This window comes from Dermacentor albipictus, chromosome 4 (assembly GCF_038994185.2).
Source record: "Dermacentor albipictus isolate Rhodes 1998 colony chromosome 4, USDA_Dalb.pri_finalv2, whole genome shotgun sequence".
Lineage (NCBI taxonomy): Eukaryota > Metazoa > Arthropoda > Arachnida > Ixodida > Ixodidae > Dermacentor > Dermacentor albipictus.
Genome location: NC_091824.1, coordinates 76141171 through 76169122, shown reverse-complemented (window position 1 = coordinate 76169122; position 27952 = coordinate 76141171). Strand labels below are relative to the sequence as shown.

Below are 27952 nucleotides of genomic sequence, written 5' to 3'. Positions count from 1 at the left end.
TTCCCACATGCTGTTGCAGGTCTTCCCTTTTTTATCCATCCCACACTCTTTCCCCCATTTTCGCTCCATCTTTTCACTTTTCTTTAGTTTATGTGTCCTTTGTGGGGATGCGCGACTCTCGCGCGTCCCCTAATGTTTTTCCCGCATAGCGCGTCTCCTGTAATCCGGCTTCGCCGCGTGGCCTGCGTAATGCCCGCGGCGGTCGATGTGGTTGGGGCGCAGTGCGAGAGATGGCACGAGTGTTGCGCTGCTAACGCCGCCTCACGGCAGGGTTACTTGGGGCGCAGGGGAGAACAGGCTGTCTCTTTTACGGCGGGTCGGCAAACAGCGTGGACATCCCGCGCGCGCGGCGACCCATGCTTCTGCGAGACCGCCTCGCGTGGCAGCCTTGGAACGCGCCACCGTTCACGTGACCGTACACGCGAACGACCAGGCGTTGGGATCCAGCATGGGACGAACATATTCGCTCGCTATCCAGTCACGGTGAGTCGGACTTCTAGATTTGTCGCGCGCCCATCGCAGTGGTGGTCCAGCCAGTTTAGGATTTGGAGCAATTTTTGGAGCAGGAAATGTCATTCTGGAGCAGTTATGGAGCAGAAAAATTTGTCTTTTTGGAGCATTTGGAGTAGTACGGCAGTAATTTCTGTAGCCATTTGGCAAAGCTTGTTATTACTGTGCAATCAGTAAGTGAAGAGTGGAGCAAGACACAAAGCCAACGGCAGCACAAAATTACGAATGCGCGAGAACGATTTGCGCCGTTATATGCATGCACAAGACAAGAAGTGATGGCCAATGTCCTATGTGCATTCCAAATGACCGATGTGCTTTGATTGACTTTACCGCACCGGAAAAAAATGTGTATTAGTAAGCCTAAAACAATGCTAGAAGCTTGACAAGACTATGCGTCTATAAACAGTGCAAAAATGAGTACCGTTGTGCGCTATGTCGCAAAGATGGTACACTCGCTTTCGTTGCGAGGCAGATTAATCGCCTTCCCATGTGTCGTGTGGCATCCGCGAATAGGTAGTCGATTCGGCGCAAAACCGTAATTTTTCTCGACCATTCGTAGCGCTACCGATTAGGCCTAACTAGGCCGAGGCAGTGTGCCAAGGCGAAAATTGGCTGTTAGCCGATTTGACCGGCAAGCTTTCCACAAGTCATCACGGAAAGCTTGCCGCTAATATGTTCGTATGAGTGGCTATTATAACCGGCGATCGGTTCCGAGATCACGTGTTTTTGACAACTGTCGAAAGCTACTGCCATCGCGCATAGAAGCTTGCAGATTGGCAGGTTCCGAACTGCATGTGCAAACGCATGAATCCGCGTGCATGAACACGTATATGATACGATCTCCGTGCCTTCCAGTGGCTAATTGGCCCTATACCTTCGCACATGAGCGCTGCTTTCGTCGCCGTTCCCTTTGTCGGCATCGGGTAGAAGAATTGTTTCGATTAGAGTCGCGGGACGACCCTTTTACCAATACAGGCGTGCCTCATAATCAGATTGTGGTTCAGCCACGTTGTTTCTGTACCGGACGTTCCTGTCCCGAAACCATCTGAGTGCCCCGGTTAGGCTACGTGCAATTGCATCGGCCTCAGCCGAATATTTCATTTAATATGCAAAAACAGAGTAGCAAATAATTGAGTCGCGAAATGAATTATTTGAATGTTAAATTTATTCGTATAGTTGATTCGTAACATCCGATTTTCGCACTCCCTAGAGTCCGTGAAAACGTCCGAAAAAACGAATCTGCCTTTACTGCCCCCAAGGGCTCAAATCACCGCATAAACGTTCGAAATAGCTCTGAAGGCCTGCAAGTACACTTACTAGGCTTATCGGTGCTCGCACTGTGACAGGGAAGCGAGTGCACGGATGTGTAATTAAGGAATACAGTACATACTGTGTGCCGTGATAATTGCCCCTTCCACTTTTGCAATGCTTCACCGCAACAATACTTCGCGTACGCTTCACCGCATAACACTGCTGTATTAAGGAGAAGCTGACTTTCAGAAGCCGGCATTATTTAAACGCGTTGTGCTTTCCGAGCTTAGAAGCCATGGGGGAGGATTACAAAGACGGAGTCGGCGCGATTGCTAACAGGGACGAATTGCTTTGATGAAAAACAAGGCACCGAACAGCAAGAAGCTTGGTTGCGGACGTCGAAGTAGCTGTAGGCCTATAGCTGCGGTGGCCTAGCGCAGCGTTGCCGCGGCAGGGGGCGGCGGCCAGTGGATCTGCGTGCGAGAGCGCCTGTTCTAAACGGCGAGATAATAAAAATGGCTGTTGCTTAGCTAAGGTTAAGCCCAGGATGGAAGCATATTTTAGTTGTTGAACCACTGTTTAGCCTGGCGAACTGCTGTTGCATGGCTATATTTGGTTCGGCTAGACGAAGAAACAACTCATGCGTTAGCGGGAGGAACGGGAGTTGGGCCGCAGCACCATCTGTGCGACCGCAGGCGAGCGCACGAGCTGAGACCCGGCTATGTAGCTACGCGGCCGCAAGCGAGCGCACGAGTTGAGCCTCCGCTTTTGCAGCTGTTATGACGTCATATGGTAGCTACGCGGCCGCGCGCGGCGCAGCAAGGAAGAGCGTGGTTGTGCGGTTAGTATGCTTCGCATAAAAATGGCGGCGGAGGTGGCTTCGATAAATGCCGTTTCGGATCTACGATCATGGAAAAAGGTCCGGAAAATGGGACGGCGAAGAGTTTTTGCATCAGAAATTTCAGACATTGTTATACATTGACTATGCGGTATCATGGCAGTGGCGCGAAGGCGTCCGATCATTGGGCATGTCCGAAAAGTCGGGCGCGTCCGGAAAATCGTTCGTTGACTGTAGTTGCAAACCCCACTGAAAAGATTGCATCGCCGCAAAAATGAGAAAATACCGCGCTTTTGCGCAGTTGGCGCAAATGGCACTTGAGTGGGCGCAGCCAGGAGCAGGCAAGTCGAATTGTAGCAGAATGGCGCAAATGGCGCAGTTGGACCACCACTGCCATCGGCATGTTTTGGGGATAGCAACTCAGCTAGCAGGCATTGATCTATGAAAGGTGCAATAAATGCCCTTGTGACTGTTTGCACCACTGTGTTGTCGTTTCTTTGTCCCAAGAGTACGGAGGAGAACCCCACACCTTGTATAAGTAGATGCCTATGTGTACAGTCAATTGCATTGGGCTTGTGCCATTAAAGCTCTGTCATTACCTTTCTTTGTTTTGCTCCACACATTGATCATGCTTTTGTGTGTGTGTTTCTTGTGTTTGTTATCAGGCGGGCGCTCGCAAACCAGTGATACTGACGTGCGTGCGTCTCTTTTTGGCGATGTTAGAAATTTCGACGAACATTTAATTACGACCACAATTTGGCCACTACGGTTAACTAAATGTAAGCCTTTAGATCCTTGGCTTGCATTCTGCGGTGACAAGAAATCTAGATCTTCTACACCCCACAAATTCCACACCACAACGCCCGATTTTGTGCGCTGTGGCAGGGCGGAAAGTTGTGTAGCCTGAGTACACATTTGAGTGACAATTGTGTTTGCCATTGGACATTTGTGGCCAAGTTTAATGAAAGCAAGCAGGTCTTTTGTCGGTGTGCCACACTATCATCCCAGTAACCGGACGTGGTGCACGTGTGAAATCAATTTAAGAACATCATATGCACGGCGCTCGCCCATTAACCGATGCAGATGTACTAATAGGGTGCGAAATCCAGTGCTAGAATGTATAACGAAAGTGATGAGTTACACGCTGAGCAGACTGTGCGACTTTATTCATTCAGCACGGCCTTTCTTCCCGACCGCCCACGAAATGAGTGCCAGTTCAACTCATCCTCAGCTGGTTCGCATATACTCAAACGCGTAACATTTTTATAAAACATTCGTAATGGATTGTACAGCACAAAACGATTTTGATTTTCTTGTGGCCTAGTTACAATTATGTCAACAAGTACACTACACTCCAAAGACGCCAACAATGAAACGGATTGCTTAGGCTTGGATTGCAGGGCTAAGCGCTAGCCAATGTATGCCTGTGGCTGCGCATTTGCCACTGAATACGTACATCCTGCTAAATTTGGCAACTTGATTCGACTTTAGTGTTTTGGCACAGGTTAACGCAGCTTGAGGGTTTGGAGCAAGATGGCGCAATCGGTGCAGCACCTTTAGCAAAAAAAACACAAGTAAAACTGCAAACATTTAAAAATTTGTCGCATTATGATTCCTAAAAAACGTTGTTCCTTGTTTTTTTTCTCTAATAAGTCACTCTGAAGGGTTGAAATTTGGACTACAAAAATGCAACTCTGGAGAGACCCTTTTCCAAAAAATTGTAACCCTCAAAGGGTTGATGCAAACACGTCCATAGGCGACACCGCCATGCTTACCTTGACATAGCCTTCGATGGAGAACTTGTTGTACAGCAACAGGCCTCGCTCGTTGAAAGTTCGGAAATCGAAACTGCAGTTCATGCTTGGTTGCATGTAGCCATTCACCCGCAGCACCGAATCCGAGGTGACAAATGTAACTGGGATGACTTGTTCGTACTGCAACCATGATAAAGCTATCATTAGGCTCGAAAAAATGCATTGTTTCTCTTCTTTTTTTTTCCAGCTTGCTGCTCATTCAGGAATTAACAGACCCTTAGGGGCACCAAACAAAAGGTGAACAAATTACTCTCAGAAATTGCAGTGTTTGCAGCACTGCTTTGAATTACACAAGACTAAAAAAATTCACACGTGAATACAGGACAAAAAGCACAGACTGCGATCAGGATAAGGTCGTCATCAAGCTAAAAAAGTGCATTGATGCTTTCCTTTTCTTGTGTGGATTAGGGAAGGCAAGGGGGTGGTATAATTTAGAAGATGTGACTATGGGTGACACTGCAATGAACATTCATTTGACAACAGCTCGGCAAGGAATCTCTGTATCGATAGAGAAATTAGCTTCCAATTTGATGCCATTATTGATTGAAGTTCTAACAAAGCAGAGTAACAAATATGTATAAATACTGCAAAAATAGCAATAATTTACGAAATTTTTTACACAAGTGTCCAGCAGTTGCAACCTCTTTTTAGCAGTTCAGTTTCTACTTTACAGGGAAGCCAAAGGTTTGCTCGACACAGATTCCTTGCCAAAATGTTGCCGTGTGGAAGGCTTTATTTACATCCCTGTTCATCATGTTACCAATAGCCACGACAGAAGGATATTGCTGACTCTCTGCCTTTTCCTCACTCATCCAAAGCTTGAGGTACTTCTCTAGCCAGATTGAACGTCCTTTAAAGGGCCCCTCACCAGGTCTGGTCATTTTGAGCTGATAAGCGCAGCGCATACAATGAGCGCTAACGATCGTGTCTGCCAAGTATAACATTGCTACTCGCCGCAGAAAGAGCTGAAATTTCAAACTAAACACCGTTTGGCCTTCTCCTCGCGGGTGCCGCACTCCTAGCCAGAAGGGTGATGCATACGCACAAGTGTGCCTATGTATGTGGTAATGCTGTGACGCCGCTAATGACATGCGACTTGGAGAATTATTCGAGGCAACATCTGTTATTTGGGTAATCTCCCTCACTTGCTTTTATTCTCGCACTGTGCACTCCCAGTGGCAGTGTTATGTGTTCGGTACTCGATGATTTACTGAGCTAAGGTGCCATAATTTGTGTTGTTGTAGGCAGTGCAATTTACGTAGAGGCGTTTGTGCGTGTGACCTTGACTCTGGCTGCAAGCGACACTTCGAGAGGGAGGCTGCACGGCTTTGTTCGGAATTTCAGTTTTTTGTATGCCACGCAGCCGCTTGATACACTGTAGACGCAATGACCACAGCGTGAACTAAGCGCCGCACTTGTCCATTTTTAATTCCCAAACCTGGTGAGGGGGGGGGGGGGGGGGGCGGCTTTTAAAAACATGCAAAGCAGGCTTTCTTAGTACAAGAAACTTCACTACTTACCCTACAGTTGTACAGCACTTGGCCGACCTTGGTGTATGTATAGCTCTCCTGATCCCGCTTCACTTCGTACGCAACATTAGTGTCATTTATCATCAAGTTCTCCAAACAACCGGAGAAATTGGCAGCCACTTTGATGCCTTCTTGGTTGAAGTTTGCCATACCACCAATATAAAGCTGAAGAAAGAAAAGAAATAAAGAACAAATAAAGATAGAGAACTTTTATGGAAACTTGCAACAGACTTTATGCAACAGTGCTGCCATCTGCCGGCAGCACAGTGCAACCAGCTGTCGGACACCACGTTCAAGGGCTGCCCCGGCTTTCAAAGTATAAGATTTGTCTTGTGGATTCCCCACAAGTGCAGATTTTGTGAGTGAGCATCGGATTTTGATAAAGTCATTCTGTTTTTCTGTTGAAGCAACATTTTACACTACTTTTAAGAACAAGATTTGAGTAATATCTACAGTTATAATTAGGCCATGCAGTAATCTTGCAAAAAACATAAAACAGAGAGCTACACAGCATTCACTGCAGTAAAAGTTAGGAAAGCTTCGTTTCCACATATTCTACGATAGCCTTGGCTTGACAACAAAATTTAAGGCAGACTGCTCTTGGCTCTTTAGGTTAACGTATGCAAATGATCATCGTTAATAAATATTGACACGTGTATTTATATTTATCGGGCGACCAGGTTTCACCGCCTAACAAATCTTATCGCACAGCGCGGGACGCGCTTGCATGTATCCGAAGTTTCTGGAAAGTTATCGATGCTTCTATCCGCAGTCTGTTGTTGCCGAACCTTGTGTTATCTGATTTATTCGCCTGACGCGAAAGATGTAGAACTTTATGGAAGGCACGCGGGTCCCAACGATTAGTCTGGAACATTCGACGATTGTGTATAAAAGCCGACGCGCTTGAACCGCTGATCAGATTTTTCGACGATCGCCGACCGTGTTCGCCGCTATCGTTGTGCTGTAAGTGTAGCCTGTTTTGTGGGCACAGGTTCGCCCAATAAAAGTTAGTTTTGTCTATCACAGTATTGCTACTGTGTTCTTCACGTCACCACCACGTGACAATATGTTCCAGTTAATCTTCAAATGCAAACTTTTGGCTCATCGTGACCTATAATCAGAAAAAAATTCTTATGGAGCCTGAGTAGGAGCCTGACGATGGTAAAATTTTTGAAGTGGTTTTTGGACAACAGCTTGAAAGCACAGCAAGCAAGTTGACCTTCTCCATTACAAAATTTTTTAGAGCCACCACAGGTATTACACATTACTACTACACACCCACTACTACGCATTGTAAATGCTGACACAAGTGACATCCTTGAAAGCTAGAGCTTCAGAGCAGAAGGATAAGGGGATTCAAGGGGCTTTCTTTATTTGCAGCCATGTGACTAAATTATGCAGTGAAGCCATAGAAAGCATAGAGAAATCAATCGTTACATTTAATTAACAGTAGAAAAAATGAGTAAAGGAGTAAAGGGACACTAACCTGCCAAAATTTAACTGCTTGTTCAGAAGTATATTATACTAGGTAGCTGGGCTATTTGAACTTTACACATCTCAGACATTCCCAGCAGAACACTAACAAATTGTCCCGGTTTTGGAGTTAGTCCTCATGCGTCTATATATAAGCTTCTGCATGCAAGCCATAGCATCTTCTAAACCTATGAAAGTTTAGGTAAGGACACCCTGGTTGGCACCTTGCTTGCCGCTTTTAAAAGATTTTGCTACTCGTCCAGACAAGGCCATCATCCAGCCAAGGATTTCACCAGAATGCGAATTCTTTCAACATTTGACTTCAGATCTTTTAAGGAGAGGCGAAAAATGACACTTGCCTCTTTATTCAAATCCAGTTGGAAGGAATCGCCTTTCAGCCGCTGACGGATGACCACGCGGTCGACTGTGAAAACCAGCTCTCGGCGAAAACGAGAGATCTGTACATCATGCCACAGGTTATCGTCCAGCAGGCTGCCGCACCAAACCTCGGTCACCACCCCTTCACCACCTGTGATGTTCCACAAATGCATATGCAACACTGCTGCTTACCCCATTATTGGTATCACGATTAAGGTACAAACACTATGAAGCGCCAAGCCCCTCATGGGGGTCTACAAAACCGTGATCCTGACATCTCACAATATGGGCCCATCACGCTCATACTTGTGGCTCCTAAGTTCTGCCCTTTTTTTCCAGCCTGAGGTGCCATATTATTTGCTAAACAGTTTTTGCATTGCCTGAAGTTTTGCGAAAGTCTGAAATCGGCTAAGTTCCTGCAAATAAAGAGGCCGCAGTACACTGAATGTTGTGGCACATGCAGATCGGAACAGGCCACAATTGTACGTAACGAATTGCATGTAATATCTCATTTGTAATCAATTACATTTTGGTTTTGTAGCTGATCGATTAGTTTTTTTGCTTGGTAACAGTCACCGTAATCAAATTACTTTTTTCAGTAATCACTAACGAGACAAGCGATAGCAGGCAATGCAGCTTTAAGCACTAGAGTTTGGTGGGAACTACAGCAGAACGCCAAGGTGGTCGTGCCATGCAGCAGCTATGTGGATGTGTGTGTCCCGACGGGCAAACCCGGGGGCCCAGTATTTGTATCCTCATCTTAACGTTGGCTGGTGAATTGAACTGGCACTGCTACGGCTTGACAACGATGGCCCAATTGGATGCCCATTGGCAGAAAATCGTTTACAGACGACTTTGTCATTTTTTCTTTGGCCCTACAAGAACACCTTCTCCAAGCCCCAACGACAATGAGGCACTGTGCCTCATAAAGAGCCAGGTTATGAGCATCGCGGTGTTCAATAACCACAATATTGTGCACCAGGTGTTCAAAAAGAATGTGTGAAGGGCTGCAGAGCATGCATTGAAAGGGACAGGCCAGCTCATTATATATTTATTTATTGCAGTATTAACAAAGGGTGGGAGGAAAGTAACATAAAAGTGATCAATTACATTTTACTAACTGTTCACTTATTTTCGTGAGGCAGTAAATGATCACTGCAATCAATTACATTATTGAATGAAGTATTTTTCAATTGCTTACTTTTGTTCTATATTATATGCACATATGAAATAGTCACACAACAATTATAGACAAAACCTGCAAATACCTAGGTGCAATATAAGCAGGCTCCGCAGTAGGGAGTGTGTTGCGAGGACCTGCCACTTGCGTCAAGCCAGATATTGACTACAACCTTCCCAAAGTTTCTGACAAGAGCTATGACTTCCCATCGTCATGTTGTCGTGAGACACCGATGAAGTTAATGGCTGTATCTTTATGAGATTACCAAATCTTTACATAACTGTGCCATTAAAAAAAACACCACAGTAGGAAGAATCAAACAGCATTGGGAGGTCCAGGTGTATGATAAGTACATTTCGTAATTCCCTGAGGTCAGCATCAGTGTTCTTGATGACACTATAACTTCAAGCAACCGCTATTTTACTCAGCCAAAACATTTCTTAGTTTTCCAGGGAATGCATAGATCTACTAGGAATGACACAGATTAAGCCAAAATGTTTGCATAGTCGTGATCCTTCCCACTGTTTCAGTGAAGAACAGAAGCTTTCTTAAGTATCATGCGGACTTTTCATGGCTGCGGTGCGTTCATCGGAGGTTACGACTTCCAAGGGATCATGAGACCACTCACCAAGGTCGACCATGAAGAGCAGCTGGTTGTGCACGAGTTGAAGAGTGAAGAGATCGCGCTGCGATCCATAGCTGTAGAGAAGGAGACCATCTGCATGGTTGGTTCGAAAGCGCAGGCGCAGAACGTCCTCTGTTGAAGTCACTGGTCGGCGGCTCAGATCCATCACTACGTAACTTTGGCCGTCCAGCTGCAGTGCCTCTGCCTCTGTACAGTGCCAACCAAAAGAGTGGTGACATCATTAGTGTGTCACTTGTCATCACTTCACGAGTTCACTCTACTGCAGGAGAGAGGGATCTCTCAGCATTTTGCAAACACATATCAATTATAAGTTGCACTGCCATGTACGTTTAATTACAGTCAATTTTCAATTTTTCCAAAAGACGTGTGAGTGCCGATTAGAATCTGCAAGATAATCAACATGGCAGCGGTGGTCGCTTCAGTTAGTGTCGCCTCAGACCTACTGGCACGGCAAAAAATTCTAAAAACGCGGACAGCAAAGGGTTTCAGCTTCTAAAATTTTGGATGTCCTTATACATTGGCTCTATAAGGTACATGGTGGTGCCACAGAGGCATCTGAATTATCAGACATGTCCGAAAAATCAGTTGTTGACTGCAAATCTAACAGCATCACGCTTGCATAGATAACAAGAGGGTATCTGTCTCTCCTCGAAACAATCACACAGCAAAAAAAAAAAAAGAGAGAGAAAAGTTTAGTTCCCTGTGAGGAATTGAACCTAGGTTTATAGCATGGTAAGTAACCAACCTCGGCGCCATGCTTACAGCTGACAAGGGACACGTAATATGTGACATTACAACGCTTGCATAGATAAGATGAAGAACGTACGTCTCTGGCCTCGAAACAATTGCTGCATAAAAAGGAATTGAGAAAATTGAGTCCTCTGTAAGGAATCGAACCCGGCTCTGCAGCATGCTAAGTAACTATCCTTGGTGCCATGCTAACAGTTGATAAGGGACGCAGAATATGCGAGACAGTAGGACGCTTGCATAGTTAAGAAGAGGGCATTTGTGTGGCTTCGAAAAGATTACCACATAAAAAAGAAATTAAGAAAAAGTTAGCCTCCAGCGAGGAATTAAACCTGGGCCTACAGCATGGTCAGTTAGTAACTATTTTCGACACCATGCTAACTTTTCTTATGCGCACGTGTAGATGCCCTGTCAGTGAAATCGGCGAAATTATGTCTGTCGCCACGATGGAAGCAAGCGGCGGAGGAGGAAAGCACCTGGAGGTGGAGAAGAGAATTGCTGCATTTGAATCTTTTCTGTTTGTGCTTCAATGCTGCGGTGCTCGCTATGCATGTTCGCGGCATCCTTTCTTTACATCTGTAGCAATTTGCACTTTTCCTGTGGCACATCAGGCATCGCATTGTTGAGATCAATGTAGCGTCAGCGACCATGTTCGCGCCCTTTTCATTTGTGCTTTGGCGCCTCACTGCTCACTGTGCATGTTCACGGTGTCTATACACTTGCACGTAATTCGCATTCAAGAAGTGAAATGTCACTGTAACTTTTTCCTTTAGTTCATGGAAAACAATACTGAAAATATATTACAAAGAGGATATTGCTACACACTCAAGGCTTGGGTAAACACATTGCATCTAACACTAACAGTTGACAAGGGGCGTGGAATTGTATGCATCACACTTCAGCACGCGCCATCCCATGATAGCTGTCGTGGGCACAAGTGAATGATGATGTAATGGAGGCTGAAGATTGTGTATGTGCGTGGCATGCAAATGATCTCGAGTAACTTATACAATCATTGTAGATGGGTACTGTTGTAATTTTTTCAAACCTTCTTTTTCTTTCATCCCACAGCCACTAACAACAAGTCTTATCCCACACTGTTTGAGCAAAGACAAAAAAATTTGGACATCAAGTTGTCAAATTGAATACAACTCAAATAACAAGTACTACAGTAGACTCCGCTTAAATGGAACTCTAAGGGACAAAAAGCTGTGTTCTGTTTACCCAATGCTTTATTTAAGCGAAGTATGAGAAATCCCTAAGAATCGTTTGATCATGAATAGCGTCTGAGTGTTTTGATTTTATTTAGGGGAAAGAACAGACTTTACTACACGTTGCTCTAAATATTGCAGCTTCTTTTGAACAAGGATGTGTACATGCACGAATAAGAAAATAATTATGCGCAGTCCTTGGGTTCGAAGCAACGCTACTGACTTTCAACTGCATGATTTTGTCATAAGGCTCTAGACAGTGGTGCACAGTGGAACAGTAAAAGCAATACCTTCAATAGAATCGTAGTCTTTGCCATACCCTTCACTAAATATTACCAGGTGTCCTTAGCGATCGCCTAAGAGACGCGAAGGCAAAAGCCCTGTAAAGCCTACAGTCATTCACCTTAATCCTCCTTAACTCATCCTAATCTCCCTTAATCCACCCTAATACTCCTTAATCCACCATAAACCTCCTCAATCCACCATAATCATCCTTAATCCACCTTAACCGACCTTAATCCAATCATTGATCAATCATGAATTGACTTTGCTAATCATTAATCACCTCTTATACACGGCTGGACATGCTTTGGTTCCCTTCTGGCCGTTCTTGGGTCATGCGATATTTTCTGTACCTCACAATGCGACCTTGAAACATAGATTTAAGGTTTTCGCCTTAAAGGGCCCCTCAAGCACCCAGACGTCGAAATTTAGTTGTGGTGTTGCAGTTGTGCACAAGTCCGCAACGACCATGTAGCCGCGAGAATTTTTCGAAACGGTGCCATAATAGCAGAGTTACACGTGTTCGATGATCGAAACACGGCACTCGCTTGTTTCACTCTTTCCTTCACTACTCTCCGTTCGTCGGCTGATCTCCTCCTCTCCGAGTGCTCCTCCAAATGTCATGTGGCAAACATCATCGCCAACGCACTTTTCAAAACACTGTACACTCCTCAGCTACTCGCTGCTGTGCTGTGCTCTTACAAAGCATGCCGCTATGGACCCTGCGTTGCGCGCACGTCTAGAAAGGCTCGCCAATGTAATGGATTCGTACAGTGTCACGCGGTGCCGAAGTACCTCCACTGGAGATGAACAGCTGCCATCGCTGTCTTCCCCAGGTCGCGGCGACTGCAGGGATTTGACAGAAGTAGTTGCTAAGGGCAACAATGACTGCAGGCAGCCAGTGTCGTGTGGTTCTGTTTTTTCCAATTGGTGCTTTTGCAGCTAAGCACCACATGGAGATGCCTTCTAGCCATCGCAAAACACTGTCGGATTCTGTTCGCGCAGCTAATCAGACTGCTAAGCCCGGCTGTGTTGGAACACGAGCGATTTGGGTCCTGTGTTGTGGGCCGTAGTTACCGATTTGCAAGTGCGTACAAGCGAGCAACACGACGGGGAAAAGCAGGAAGCTTGCTAGCAGCCTAACCGGAAGTCGCAGGTTCTTGTTCGATCAATCGACACGGTCTACTCTTGGTGACATCCCCAGACGAACCCTGGTGACATCACGATGAGGGCTAGAGACACCAGAAAGGCCCGGAGAGGAGCATGGGATTGCTTTTTTTTTTATTTTGTGGAGAATCCGCAGTGCATAGCGCTGCCACATTTGACATCGTTGATTGTGACAGCATTCTGAACTGAATACTGTCACTGATGCTCATGTTTACTTGAAATGTTAAAAAAATATCAGAGGTGGTTTAGGGGCACTTTAATAATATTTTCAACTGTCTCCTTAGATCAGATAACAAGGGCATTACCTGAGGTCTCTTATTCCTGGCGATGCAAACGAAGCAGTAGTGGTAGCCTGACTGCAACACCGTTGCAAGTTCGATATTTTTTATTTGCACGAACTTCCCTGCAACTGCTTGATGGATTCAATTTTCTACCATTATTTATAGCATTGCCATACGACATTTTTGTTGGAATTTTCCTGTTCCATACGCCGGCGAGGGAGGTGGTGATTTTCATTAAAGTTCCATTTAAATGGAGTTCACAAAAAGTTTGGTTCCATTTAACCGAAGTTTGCTAACATTCTGGTTATGGTCGGCCAACCAATGTTGATGCCATTGTTTCGTTTATTTGGCATTTTCGTTTCAGCAAGTTTTGTTCATCCAGAGTCCACTGTATTTTGTACACGCCTCTACACAGCCAAAGGGCTGATACACAAGCACTGCCTAGCTTGCATGCGTACGTGCGCTTTCTTGTTTTCCATTGGTTATAACTGCCCTATCATCAATTCCAACCCCCTCACCTAGATATTCATTTAGCTGAATTCTCTCTGCCTGTAGAAAATGAGAGCCAATGCATGCCCACCCACAGCCCAAACTGCTGGATGTTTTGCAGACTTTAGCCCGATGTTCTCACAGTGCACAAACAGAGGCGATGTATTCTTGAGCAATCACTTTCGGAGATACGATCACTTTCGCAAGATTTCACGTGACTCGACACACCAGCCTACATGGCCAACAAGGTTGACCATGTTCCTTGCACTGTGCCAAGCTTGCTATCCACAGCAGAGCACCAGGCGGCTGCCGACTGTATACTTCGATGCATCCGATGCTCACTCCCACGACATCTTGTGAAGCTGATCATGTCCTCAAAAGCGATGGTTCAAGAATACCATCCCAGGCCATTAATGTGAACTTAGGAGAGGGCATGCTCACCATACTCGCAACCATAAAGCTCCACCCTGAGTGAAATTCGGTCTCTCCACCGGGTCGGGTTGATGCGGATGTATTGTGCAATAATTGGATAATCAAAAACGTTGCGCACCTCCGAGTCACCATCGCTGTTTCCTCTGAAGAGCTGCCATACAAAATTAGAGAAATCACTGTTAATGTTTGCTCAAGATTATTTAAAGATCCATGGCAACTGTTTATTTTAAATGCCCAGTGCTTTATGGACCCTTTCTGGAAAGTTCAGTAAGTTGAAGAATGCAAACTTTGCAGCTGCCAGCCACTCCACTACAAAGCACTGGAACAAGGAAGTGATGCCTTGCAATAGGTATGAACGCCGAGTCATGTACCTATAGTTAAAGCACATAAGCAAGGACACAAAGGGCACAAGTACAAACCTAGATGCAGAAAAAGGGTTGTTCTTAGTGTATGTAGAAGGTAATTTAAAGGTAAGTAAAATTTAATCATTAGAAAAGTATAGAACTGTGGTGAGCTGCAGTTTTCACAGAAATGCACAGAAAAACATGAGAATTTCTTTTAATAAAGAAATCTTATGGCCAAACACATTACATTTGTCACTGAGAGGTGGCACTTTTGCGGCCCAACTGACAGGATGTATATTCTGACAGTTGGCATCATGCTCATACGAAAGCTACTTCCATACGAGCATCTGCTTTTTTTTTTTCTGTCTCATGTTCATCTCAGGTAAACTTGTACCATGATAGAATGCTTCTCAATATGTTCAATCACATTCAACAGCTATTATCTGGCACCAAACATTTATGTTACAGCAGAATGCATAACCAAAAGTTACATAATGTCCAGGCATATATGTTATTCAATCTTCCCATGCTGCGATGCGTTCCATGTACAAGTCATCTCTAAGTACAGTCAACTTCCATTCCAACTTCCAAATATACTACCTCAATCCTTTCCTGAAAGAAAATCTCTTCGCCAGACCCAGTTACATCTCATCTCGCATCGATCATCAATACAAAGTTGAAGTGCCAACTTGCCGCACTAATTTATACCATTCTTCATTCTTACCAAGAACCGCCACTGCATGGAACCGCCTTCCCGCCTCCTTAGTCACCATTTGTGACAGCACCAATTTCAAGCTTGCTGTTCAAAGTGCCTTATAGTTCCCTCATTATTTTTTATTTTCGTTCTGCAAATAATGTACTCCACCACTCCTTTCTGTTGTGCCTGCCGGCCTTGAAAGTATGTACAATAAATAAATAAATAAAATTCGACTCCAGTTAATTCGATCCAGACCGAAGGCCCAGGCAGGCAGGCGCGCCCATATATGTATTTCCACGAACACAAACTTTTGTTATTTCGTCCCTAAAATTGCACTTTGCTGGCTAACTTGAACTTGACCAGTCAGCCCACACATGTCTGACCCCTGTGGTGACCCCAATAGCGACCCCTTTAGTGGCAACATTTGTCTCAGCAGAGCTTAAAGGACAGTGAATGCATTGAACACACATCATCTCCCATTGAAAAAGCCTATTTTAGGCCTGCCCTAAGAGGATTTTCAGGTAATAAACATAGCTCTTAATGTCTAATTAAAGTATTTACCAGATTCTAATGCATGCCTATTTTTTCTATAGAAAATTGGGCAGGAAGTATCCTGCACAATGCAATCGGACACAAAACTAAAACCGCCTTCGCAGTGTTTGTATGCTTTGCCCCATAACACACGTGCATTGCGGCGAAGCTGACTTTAGAAAGCGGGCCGCCAATACGCAATACGCTTCCCATTGCCCATTTTTCTTGCTATAAACTCGGGTGTGCATTACATTTCTATTTTTTTAGGTGCTTTAATGTCATTTCTACGCTAGTTTTCTACTTCGGACGCATAGTAAGTGGGCGTGCGTTTGATTCTGGGGCATGTTAGAATAGGGTAAATATAATGCCAAATTAATCAGCTGTATGTGTGGATGTGTGTGTATGTCTGTGTTTGCATATTGTTTAATGTGACCCGCCAGATAATTTGATTGATTTCCTCAGTCCCATCAAAGTCGAATTATGAATTCGAATGTAGTACTATTGCATTCAATATAAGCTGCAATGTGTGAGTCGGAACAACGGTCTTGAGAAAAAATTGAGAGGATTTTACCATTCCAGTAGTGTGCATACCTCATGCTTTCCGTGGTCGGCTTTCTTTGCAGAGCAATGATACACTGGCCTGACGAATAGCTATCACTCCATCACACAAATAAAAAAAAAAGACAACAGTTACGAAGCTAGGGCAGCGGTGTGCCATGATGAAGCACGCTGCGCTGAGGGATAGGGACATCTGCGCTGTTTGGAATACCAGTGCATTCTCGCTCCACAAAGAAAGCAGATGACGGAAAGAGTATGTGCAGTGCTAGTATGTAAAACACTCGTTTTTTTTTTTTTCCAAGGGCATCACTACGTCTACGGCAGATGCATTGCAGCTCATACTGAACATGATAGCACATGGCATATGCATAAGGAGTTCATTAACTCAGAAATGTGTCGATTTAGGCTAATCAGTCAAGGAAATAGTATGAAAAAGTAGAACAAAATAATGCACACTTTTTTGTCTCGTGTCTTACACTGAAATACTACGAGATCAAGACCGTTACTTCTTGAAGAAGCTTCTCACACTAAGTCTTCACATGTTTATGGCACTGCGTTAACTAAGCAAAATAATGTGTATAGGTACCAGTTCAGCAATCTGTCAGAGCACAAAAGGCTTGAAAAGACCAAAGCGACAGGGGTGACGCCCAACCCACAATCAATCTCTATAAAGTCATTCACAGTTAATGATCTCAGAACTGTGATTTCGGCAACAAGACACACACAAAAAGACAGACTGCTAGAATAATCTGGCTGTTACTGTAGCGAAAAATTTGTGGAGCCTGTGAACTAAACTTTCAGCAGCTGTAAACCTCACAAGCAGCAATGAGATTTAGGCGATTAAATTACGCGTGTACTTCATGGTGTGACAGAAAGCTGGTGCGTCATGACAATGTGTGGGGTGAGAGAAAAGGGCCAGTGGTGTGAAGGGCTTTTTGTTGCTGGCAGCCAGAGTTGGAGCTGAATGTGCCATTAAAACACTTGTTCGCCGAAAAAAATTTTGCAACGGCAGCGGGTTGCTTACATGACCTTCAACTTATGGCAATCATTGTGCATTCATGGCCATTGCACCAGCGTTCTCCAATTATTCCACCCCTGCCTTTACTTCCCCTCCTCCTGTGCTGCCAGAGGTTCAAAGCAATACACTTCACCCCCTTCCTACAACGAGGCATTACTGCATTCTTTGTGCCGCAGCGCTAGGTACCCTTCAGGGGTCAAGCACACACTCACTCGAACTTGGCTCAAATCTAAACCTAGTCTTGCTGAGGTCTGTGCTTCTTTCAGTAGAGCAGAAAAGTCACAAATTAATGTTTGCAGTAGATAAAAGATAGTCAGGGCCAAGAAGGAAATGCCAGGAGCTTACCTTTGGATTGCCTTCCCTGTCCTTATACTCAGTAAAGTCCCCTCCATGGTCACCATAGTAAATCTTGAACTCCTGAACAAACTCGGGACTGTACTGCTTACCCATGGTGACAATGGATGTAATGGTCTTCTTGGACTTGAGCGAGATCAGTAAGTATTGATCAAAATCCGAGTTCTTTGCCGTCCATGCAGAGCCACCTGTGAAGCGACGGCACGATGTCACGCAATGCAGGACAGTATCAAAAATCACCACCTGGTTGTGTCTTAACGAGCCATACCTCTCCCAACAAGCAAAGGAAAGAGTACTGTAACAATCTTATTCCAATTATACTATTCCTTTTTTTCACGACGACGCTGGCACAAACAATGCTCCACCTACATTACCACAAGGATCAACTGACTCGGAGTGGTGGGCGGTAAGAATTCAATAGAATTGGGCAAAAACAATTGTTACGTTTAACAAGGTCAGGAGCTCCTGAGTGGTAATATAGATGGGATTTAATGAAGCCCAGAGTTCGAAATTAGTATCATATTTCGACAAACACAAGAATCAGCGCACACTTGTTAATTTCCACACTGTTTAACATCTATCCCATAAATATTAAATAAAGAAAGATTAAATCAGAACTGCAGCTTCAATATCCCCCTCCCCCCTTTTTTTTTCAATGACAGAAACACCACTATCTAGTAATCGCAAGGTACAGTGGTGGTTTAGGTTTGTTTCCCAAGTTTTTCTGCTATGTGGAGTCAGAAATGGTGGCTAGTGTGGCATTTATCATAGGTTCAAAAAGCGCAAGAGAGATTTGCCTTCATATGTATTCATTATTGCTTCCTCAGCTACAGTGCATAAACGTTTGTGCTCCGGACATGGTGTAGCAGCTGCCCTTGCCTGTCACAAAGAACTTGAGATATAGTTCTGCTCTTCATGCACTAGGTTCAACAGTTAGAGAACCGAAAACAATAGTTGGATAATGGAAGCATCTATTGTGAGTTAGCAAATTTTGTGTTTCAATTTATAATCGATGATAGCGTCTGCAGTTTTTTAAAGAAGGAAGTGCAATCAACAATTTAGCAGTTCTATATAGGTACAGTAGTGTCAGTACAAAAAACACTTACTGTCGAGAAGTGCTTTATCTGCACCTCTGTCTATAGATAACTCAGAGGACGCTGATAACTTCGCATTCCCAAGAAGAGCATCATCGCATCCTGCAAGCGAGGAAAAAGATAAGCGCATTACAGAGATAGAATACCCACGTGATGCCTATTTAGATAATCTTGGTGCATAAAAGAGTTACTCCTTGAGGGAACCCGCGGCTCTGGTTGGCTATTCTGCCGTGCAGGTAAACGGTGTCTTTTCAAGCTGTTAAGCGCAAGTCGACGCTGCTGTAACAGGCAGGTGCTTTGAACTCGGGAGTTTCTTTAGATGAGTGGGAAATATACGAAACGAAATTCCACAGTTCGAAGTAGGACAGAACAGTTTGTGAACTAAGTTAGTGTTCATTACACATAGCAGGTTGCGTTGCTTTTCACAATAGCCAAATGCTTTCATCCTCGGCGTAAAATGTAACTACCGATACTACAAATGATCACACTGCACTTGCAGCCGATGACGAAGAATTTGCGAGAGAAGAGAAGAGATAAAGAAGGCAGAGAGGTCGGCCTAAGCTAAGGTGCTCTAGCCTGCTACTCTGCACAGGGGGAGGGGGAGCGGGGACATAAAGATGTGATGAGGGATGATGATGACATAGCAAGAGGGATGCGCAAAGTTGAAAGCAAGTTCAACACTCTGATGATAAACATTCACAAATGTCGTCCATGAAACCACAATCAGGTTTCGCATCAAGTCTGTAGCTACCAATTTGAGTGTACTTAAATATAGAGGCGCTAGGACGAAGCTGGTGTGGGCCTCCCCTGCGTGAACAGCACAAGCGCTTTATATCTTTATCTATATCTTTATCTTTATAGCATATAAAGAGCTGCGATAAGCGGCTCTAGCACGGCGAGCACTTGTAAGGCACTTTTAGCGGCCGGAGTCTCGAGACCACCGAGAATCACGCGCATTGATTCTACCAGGTGCTTCAGCATTTTTTGTACACTCTCCTTCTCATTGTGTTCATCTCCTTGCTTGCCCGTAGTGTCACCGGTTTCATTGGCCCTATAGTTCTTGGCTTCATGGCGCAGAGGACCGCCAATGCCCGCTGGCATGGCCGTGGGCCTAGAGGGCAGCAAAGGCCATTCCATATTTGTATCAGCCAGTGGAAGTGAATGTTTGCCGCGTGCTCTTGTTGACCTTGAATGATCAGTAGACGCCGTTACCGTCCTCGATGCACGCACAGGCAGAGGTGGTCGTGGTACCTGTGCCACGCTAGGTAGTTCTGAAATGGTTTTGTGATGCTTCTGTCGCGAGCGTTGGTCACTTTCTAACAGATTGAGCAGCCTCTTTACGTGAAGATTGGTCTCTTGCCATTTTTCGAAGAATACGAACCTCCTGTTTCATCTTCAGGCAGTCCTTCGAAGTCGCTTTGTGAGAGCCAGTACAGTTGGGACATTTAAATGAGGACGCCTCACAGTCCGTGGTATCACGCTCTCCGCCGCAACGCGAGCAGGTGGCTTTGCTTCTACAAATAGCGCTCACGTGTCCCATCTTGTGACGTTTCCGGCAGTGAATAGGCCTCGGAACGAATGGTCGCACTCGGTGTATAACGCAGCCCACTTTGACAGACGCTGGTAATGTCGAAGAAGCAAACGTTAACTTGATACATCGAGAGTGCCCCAAGCGGTGAATTTCAAGAATGTGCACCGATGACCTCAAAAGACTCTTGAGGTCCGCATGCTTGATTTCAAGCTCCATGTCGGAAATCACTCCAGTTGTTGTCTCCTTCCCGTAAGTAATAAAGGAGCGGACGGGGACTGCGCTTAACTGTGGAATGGTCTTTAACTTCTCAAGTATTGCGGAATTTTTCGCATCTATTGTCAGGATGTTCTTGTGCACGCGTTGATCCTGATCTCGTTAATTTGCCCAGGGGCCACACTTTCAAAATATTCGTTTAGAAACTGCCTGCTGAGGGAGTTCATGCTGTGTGACGTCGAGAGCGGCACGTAAGAAACCATGAAGGATTCTTGCTCACTCTGATGCGATGAAGCCGCCTCAATCGACATACGGCGCATCTTCTTCATGCGGCGGCCCATGACTACGGTGTACTCGCTGTCAGAGTCCATGGCTTCTGGCGTTGAGCTCTCCCAGGAATTGAGCTCGTCGGAGCTTTCAAAGGCACGTCGTCCAAAAATGAGCGATGAAGTAAACGACTGACCTTGTTCAGGTAGTCGTCTTTGCGAAATAACTACAGTACGGGACAGTGCGCTTACATCTGGCATCGCGAACATAACCTAAGTAGATAAATAGCCCGATCGTGACTGCGCAGGTTCGTGCCGTTGGACGTTTCACATAAGCGTGAAAACTGGTACAGCGCCGGCAGTAGTTTACATCGGTGAACTCAAGAATGCTACGCCCTTCCGTTGAGGTGACGCACCGCACTTAGCGCAGGTACCGTACATTTAAAATTCACGCATGAAATTGTCAAACCAGCTAGTCAAAACAGGTGGATGCTTCACGATCGATTGTATGTGTTCAGTCATCCTACATTTGACTCAACTAAATTTTCAAGGTGTACTTTTACAACGCTCTCACGAGCAGACAGGTGGGTCAGCTAGTCGAAACAGGTGTTAGCCCTAAAAGGTAGCAGCGTCAAGGAGCGGAAAATGCGAAAAAACGTTTACCTGAGCATGCTCCGATCACTTGGAAAACGAGCAACACGAGATGGGAATGAAGCAAGCGAGCCATTGTCACTTGTTCGGAATCGCACTACGAGTAGAACATTTTTAGTGCGGAATGTAAACACAGACTTTTGAACTCTCACGAGCTCACGCCCAACTTTTCGCTGGACGTGCTGGTTGAATGAAACACACGAATGGAATGTCAGGTGCTGCCACCCGTCTACCACGTGCACAAGATGGCTGCGCCCAGCCAGTGTTATGGTGTCAACGTTACTCACGACGTTGCTAAATTAGTGACGTTGGTGTTTGTGAAACTGCTTTGTGATGGCGGTGCTAAAGGAAGCAACGAGATGGGCGAGCCCGTTGTGACGTGTCCTCTGACATCTCTCATCTTAATGTGATGATTGGGCCTTTTCGCGCTGTGAATCTGTCCTGCGCTGCCGCGGAGGCATGCAATGTCAACCCCGGGAATCTCGTACGCTACTTACGTGTCTTTGACATTACAGTGGTTCCGCAGTTCATTTTATTGCGACCTTCGCTCGATCGTGAGAGCTATGGCATCGCACACCGTTGCACGGAAGGAATGGGACCCTGAAGCTGTTCTGTTCAGGAAAAGAGGCGAGTTAATTTTCACAATCTTTTTTTCGTAGACCATTCAGTTATGTGCGGAACACTGTGGGGAAAAAAAAAGTTGGGTATACCGCACTAATCTGCCGCTTTGAATGTGTCGCTTTTGCAAAAGTTCCGAACTGTTTTCTCAAACTGCACTCTCATTAATCTTGTCTCCATGTCCTTTAGGTGTCAAGAATGCTCTTGTTGTCCTGAACCAGCCCCTAGGTGTCCAGAATACTGCGTTCTTAAAAAAAGTCTGGAGTAGAGGTAAGGATTTGTATTTTCGCGTGTCACTCTCTGCTCGACACTACATCACATAGCTCTTGCAAGTTGATTGACGCTTGCCAGCTACAAATACCTGTCTTTGAAGTAAAACACGATGAATAAGTTTTGACAGTTGGAGATTGAATACACTGGAGCGGGTCACGGTAGGTTCTGTTTAACGTGCAGGTTGTGTTCACCTCAGGCCACGTTAAATAGTGTAAATCAGTGAGCGTAGCAGGCTGTTTCATAAGTACAAGAGAAAAAAAAAACAAAAGAATAAAGATGTGCCAAAATGTATCTTTTTTCAGCATCAGTGAAAATTTGTGTTGATGGAGGAGCCGACCGCCTCCGCACTGCAATGGCCACTTGCACTGAAGAGCTGACTCCAGACTATGTCACTGGAGACTTTGACTCTGTAACAAAGGAGACACTCGAGTACTACAAATCAAAAGTAAGTGCACCAGCTGTTGTCTCTGACTTCCTTCCTTTTTTTTTTCATTCACCAGGTTGTAGCAGCACGTTCTTTACACATGAGGGGGGTGCGAACTAGGGAACCAAATTGTCCACGACTCAGCATATGGAAGTCACTTCAAGACTTATGAAAATAACAGCACTGTTATCCTCTACATCGAACTCGCAATGTATGTGGCATGGGAATAACAAAAGCAAGTCATGCAGTAGTTAATGCACAGGGCTTGTTTCGTGTAAGTCTGCCAGTGCTTTCGTTTTCAGTTGCAAAAGCCTTTTTGCGTGTTTATGTCTATATATATTAGCATAGAGATTACTGGGGCCGCCATATCGGAGTACTAGCATGTCAAGAGGCTGCATATACAAGAAACGAGACAGCATCACTGGCACGTCTTGCATCGAGTCTCAAACTGATAACAAATAACCTGGTGATGAACGATTACGGTCAGAAAGTAAGCCAATGTACACATAATAATATGGTGCATGGGGGGTAGGGAGGGGGGGTATTCTGCAAGAGTCCACCTAGTGGTCTGTCCGTTTCGATTGCTGTTGATTGGCTAGGGCTGCTCATCTCCTCCTCGCTCGTACAGCTACATCCAATCAGCAGCGGCAGAAATGGACAGTTCACTAAGTGGACTCTTACAGAATACCCCTCCAGGGCCGCCATGTTTCAGTGAGAAGCTGCGTCCAGACGTTGCATGAAAAGTATCTATTCTATTTATTTGCAAATACTACATGTCCCTTGTGTATCCATACAGAATTGGGTTAGACAATTAGTACAATAATAATAGCACAACTTCCATATCATCTAAGCTTTATAAGTGGTTGAAGATTTTTCCTTTTGATTAGAATGGTTGTGCCAAAGTGCCGAGTATACAGAACGGACTGCAAGTTTCTGAATTCTTTAACTCTTGTCAAATAAGAACTTCTGAGGTCAGTCCCGTATTATGTCTGTGCATTCTAGGATTGGTCTCACAAGTGTTTTATATGCATTTAATGCAACTGGTGCTGCGAGTGGGGGGGGGGGGTTATTATGTAGTGATATAATTTCGACTGGGTGAGGTGGGTCCTCACTGCAGGAATCAGGAAATGACGACGAAGCCGGGCATAGTGATGATGAAAAAAAAGTAGAAAAGATTGTATTCACTTCATTGGTACATGGATGTAACTCTCATTTGAGTCTTGAGCGGTTCTTATTAACATGTGGGCTAGCAATGCCTTAAATAACCACTGGCATTTCTGTCGTCGTTGTTGTCTTCCTCCGGAGCCTGTCTTTCCCTTTTGCCCATCCTTGGTGTCAGCTCGGGGAAAAGGGGTGATGTCATCTTCACCTTTGGTTTCTGCTTCTATCCTTTTGTGTCGGCTCGGCTAAAATTGGGACGTCGTCTTGACATTCGGTTTCTGCTTTTATCCTTTTGTGTCAGCTCGGGTTAAAGCGCGACGTCGTCTTGACCTCCGGTTTCTTCTTATATCCCTTTGTGTCAGCTCATGGAGCACAAGGTGGAGTCGATTTGGAGAAGAGGGCAATGATGTTGACGTGGGGAAGCCCGTTTGAATGCTTCTCACACCTGACATGTCGATCATAACAGTTAGTGTCCATCTAGAGGACATGTCCATTTCGTCTGCTGCTGAGGTTGTGATTGGCTGGGCTGGGGTATGCATCAGAAGGAGACAGGTGCCCCCAGCCAATCAGCATTTCAGTAGCAGATGAAATGGACATGTCCACTAGGTAGACACTTACGGAATACTCCCCCACTGGAGCTTCGCACAGCCTCCCTTGAGAAAGGACAGTTTACCAAGCATTGCACGTTATTAGTGTGTGCCTAAATACTGGACCTTGTCATAAACGGCCATTTTGGTTCTTTCGAGCCTGTATTAGAGGTTGTTAAGCTAGTTGGTTCGTTACATCAATTGAAGCTGTGGTGCTGGATTGACACGGACAAGAAAGTCAATAGCACATGCGCTGACAGGATGTGCACCAACAGGATGCGAGTTCATAGCGCACATCCTGTCGTCTCTCTTGTCCGTGTCAATCCAGCGCTATGCCTTCAATTGATGTTAGGGTTTGACCCACACATAGTTTAGAACCTTCTGATGAACTGTGCATGAAAAAAAATTCCAAAAACATCTATCAGGTATATGGAAGCACGTTTTAATAGACAAGTTGGAGGGAATGAAAATGAAATTTGACAAAATTTCGCTCATGACTTTTCTTGCATTGCAGTACTGGCATTGCTGTGCACATTGCATGTTCAGCTTGCAGTGTCCATGCCATGTTTTCAAAAAAGTATGGAAATAAAATTTTTTTTTTCTTTTGTAAGAGCGTAGAGAAGCCTCTGAATCAACATAAATGCCAACATTACTATACACATAACCTGTATGCTACATTGTTTTGTGGTCACTACCACTACAAGCATGAATTTTAAGTCAGGGTGTGGAAATAGTAGAAAATGTCGAATATTCTCAAATATATTTTTAATATTGGTATTCGATTTGGAAACTAGGTATATGAAAATTAAGGTATATTCGATTAGATGCGAATCTTAAAAACAAATTAAATATATTACTCGCCGTGCACGAGCAAACACGGTTCTTAGGGTTTGCTTCTGTCTAATCTATGTGTCTGATATTGCGCTGAATTTCGTGATATTTCGTGCAGCTGGCGAAATGTCCCCTGTAATGCACGCTTAGCCTCTGGACATCTAAGCTGTGCAGAAAAATTCAGCTTCTCAGTAGCAAGGGGAACGGGTTTGCGGATATTGAGGGTGCTCTGTTTTCCAGTGTCACCCCCAGGCTGAGCTTGTTGCTGGCACGGAGTCGAATGCCTCTGAGTTTACGAGTATTCAATGTTGTATAATAAGGCATGGGTTGACGAGAACAAAGAGAGCTAGTGCGAGTTACTCAATTTTCCAAGTTAACATGAACCATGTGCACAATCTTATAGTATAACGGCTTACTAGTCTAGTTCTTTTACCACTGACAATGTAACTGCGATGCTCTAACATGTCAAAATAGCCAAACATGCTAATAAATGCAGGTGCATATCATTATTCGACATTAAAAATTTTTTACATTTGCGCACCCCCAATTTAAAGTATTAATATTTGCAACACACATTTGGCTGCCATGAGCATGCTTAGCTCTCTTTGTTAACCTTTGTTGTGAGTTGCGTAAAACTGATTTTGCACCCCCTCCTCTTTTTCTTCTTCTTCTTCCTTTCTTTTGTTGTCGCAAGGTTCGGCAAAGAAAATGTTGTGTTCAAGTATATTCGACATAACTTTCAGTCCATGAATTTGCAAGAAATTAAGGGCTGGGGAAATCCCTTGTACACTTAGCTACGACAATTAGTTTGCACTGCACTGCAAATTTTGAGCAACCTGTGCTGCATGGTTAGGTTGCTTACAGAGTGTGCATACTAACTGTTCACGTGCCATGACCAACTACATTTTTGCAGGGTAGCAAAGTGATGCACACGCCAGATCAAGACCAGACCGACTTCACCAAAGCACTGGCAATACTTGGAGAGAACACTTGTTTGAAAGTTCCACCCGTCAAGGTGTGTACCTTTTGTTTGTTTCACAACAGTAGAACATAGTACTAGTGACCTGCACTCTCGCATGCTGAAGCTACGTCACAGCAGTGTTCCAGTCAGCAGAAAGCAGTGTTCACTGTACTGCATCATGTCGATTTATTATGCTTACAGCAATATGCTACCTATACATCTATACAGGAGGAGGTCCCAAATTCAAAGCTTGAAGGGGGGGACCTCCTTATGATCTAATCACAAGATTTATTCAATGCAGTATCAGTGGTCAAGCAATTACTTCAAGCAGTAATACAGCTGAAAATTGACACCAGTGCATTCGTGAAGGTTAATGGTGCCAGATGTCAATTTTGGTAACAATGGCAGCTAACTGAAAGCTCAGTAGAAACTGACATACTATACCTTGGAGTTCATTAGTAGTGGATGTGGTACTACAGTTTTAAACTTGGTCAGTGATGGCGCCTAAACGAAGTTTGTGCCAAAAGACTGCTCCACATGTTGAAGTGCATCGGTAGCCAATGTGCAATGCTTATTCTTCAGGCTTGCCGTCACTACAGGAGGGTGTTTCTATGGCTAATAACGCTACCACAAGAACCACCGGTGTTTACTGCGATAGGTTGGTTGGGATAAAACGTTTACTACATAGAAGTACTGCTGAAAAAATAAAGTATTCATTTGCCGCATAGGAATGAGAAACACCCTTTTAATTTACTATTTTTCTTTCCTGCATGCCTTCACTAATGAACCTGAGGTTCCACACAGTTAAATTTGTGAAGCTTGATGCAACTGTTATTAGGTGGTCTAGATGTAATTCAATTTATGCTCAGAGATTCCTAATCGCAACACTGCTTCTGCTCTGCTATTCATGGCTCAATTAGAAAACCTTTCCAGACAAGCAATGGAAATTGGTCAGAGATTTATTCTCTCTGCAAAAGTTGGATCCTCTCTTTAAATATCATCTCATATTACAGTGCACAGTAATGTCCAATCAACCGACAGTTCTCCTTTTCCAGAAATTGTCCATTGGTATGGAATTCGGCAGTAGTCTTTCCCAGCTGCTGTTCATTAGTCTTGAGCTTGGCTGCAATCTTTCTCAGTTGTTCGTTGGTTACGGTCTTGACAGCAATCTCTCCCACGGCATGACCGGAACAATCATTGCTTCTGGTAGGTCACCGATCGTTCCCGTCTTTGTCCACCCATGCCTACATAGATGAGCGTGAGAACAACTCTTGACATAAATGCTGTTACTTCAAAGTGGTGACCCCCACAGAAGTATGTCTTGCAAACCACTGGATGGTGAATGCCTTTCACACGGCCAGGCACACTCTGCCCCTTTGAATCCATGCATCATGCTGAAGGAATACACAAGTACAATGCGTGACAAATAGCTTTGCTGTTCTGAAAGTTGAGCTGCCGACTCCCGTTGCAGTAGCCCCGCCATTTCCAGCCCGCCCGCCCGCTTGATCTCCCGTCCTTCAAGCGCTGTTTACGCCTGCCCCCTTGGTGCCAGCTCATTCCACATGTTGCGTCGGGCTTAACCTACTCGTTGGCAGTTCATTCAGCGAGCAGT

The 27952-nt window shown here is 44.7% G+C and overlaps 2 protein-coding genes across 2 annotated transcripts in view; one reads left to right on the top strand and one right to left on the bottom strand.

The window, feature by feature from the left end:
- The window catches only part of Nrx-IV (neurexin-4), a 67624-nt gene extending 45623 nt beyond the window's left edge, over positions 1-22001 (bottom strand). The window contains exons 1-8 of the mRNA XM_065424079.2: positions 21498-22001; positions 18837-18926; positions 17722-17918; positions 14238-14379; positions 9602-9805; positions 7775-7944; positions 5934-6107; positions 4375-4533 (exon numbers count right to left, since the gene is read on the bottom strand). Coding sequence (XP_065280151.1) covers positions 4375-4533; positions 5934-6107; positions 7775-7944; positions 9602-9805; positions 14238-14379; positions 17722-17918; positions 18837-18926; positions 21498-21561 — 1200 coding nt within the window. The 5' untranslated portion in view covers positions 21562-22001. The remainder of the gene's footprint in view (positions 1-4374; positions 4534-5933; positions 6108-7774; positions 7945-9601; positions 9806-14237; positions 14380-17721; positions 17919-18836; positions 18927-21497) is intronic.
- Positions 22001-27952, top strand: part of LOC135895875 (thiamine pyrophosphokinase 1) — a 31320-nt gene continuing 25368 nt past the window's right edge. The window contains exons 1-4 of the mRNA XM_065424083.2: positions 22001-22112; positions 22293-22373; positions 22679-22821; positions 26293-26394. Coding sequence (XP_065280155.1) covers positions 22049-22112; positions 22293-22373; positions 22679-22821; positions 26293-26394 — 390 coding nt within the window. The 5' untranslated portion in view covers positions 22001-22048. The remainder of the gene's footprint in view (positions 22113-22292; positions 22374-22678; positions 22822-26292; positions 26395-27952) is intronic.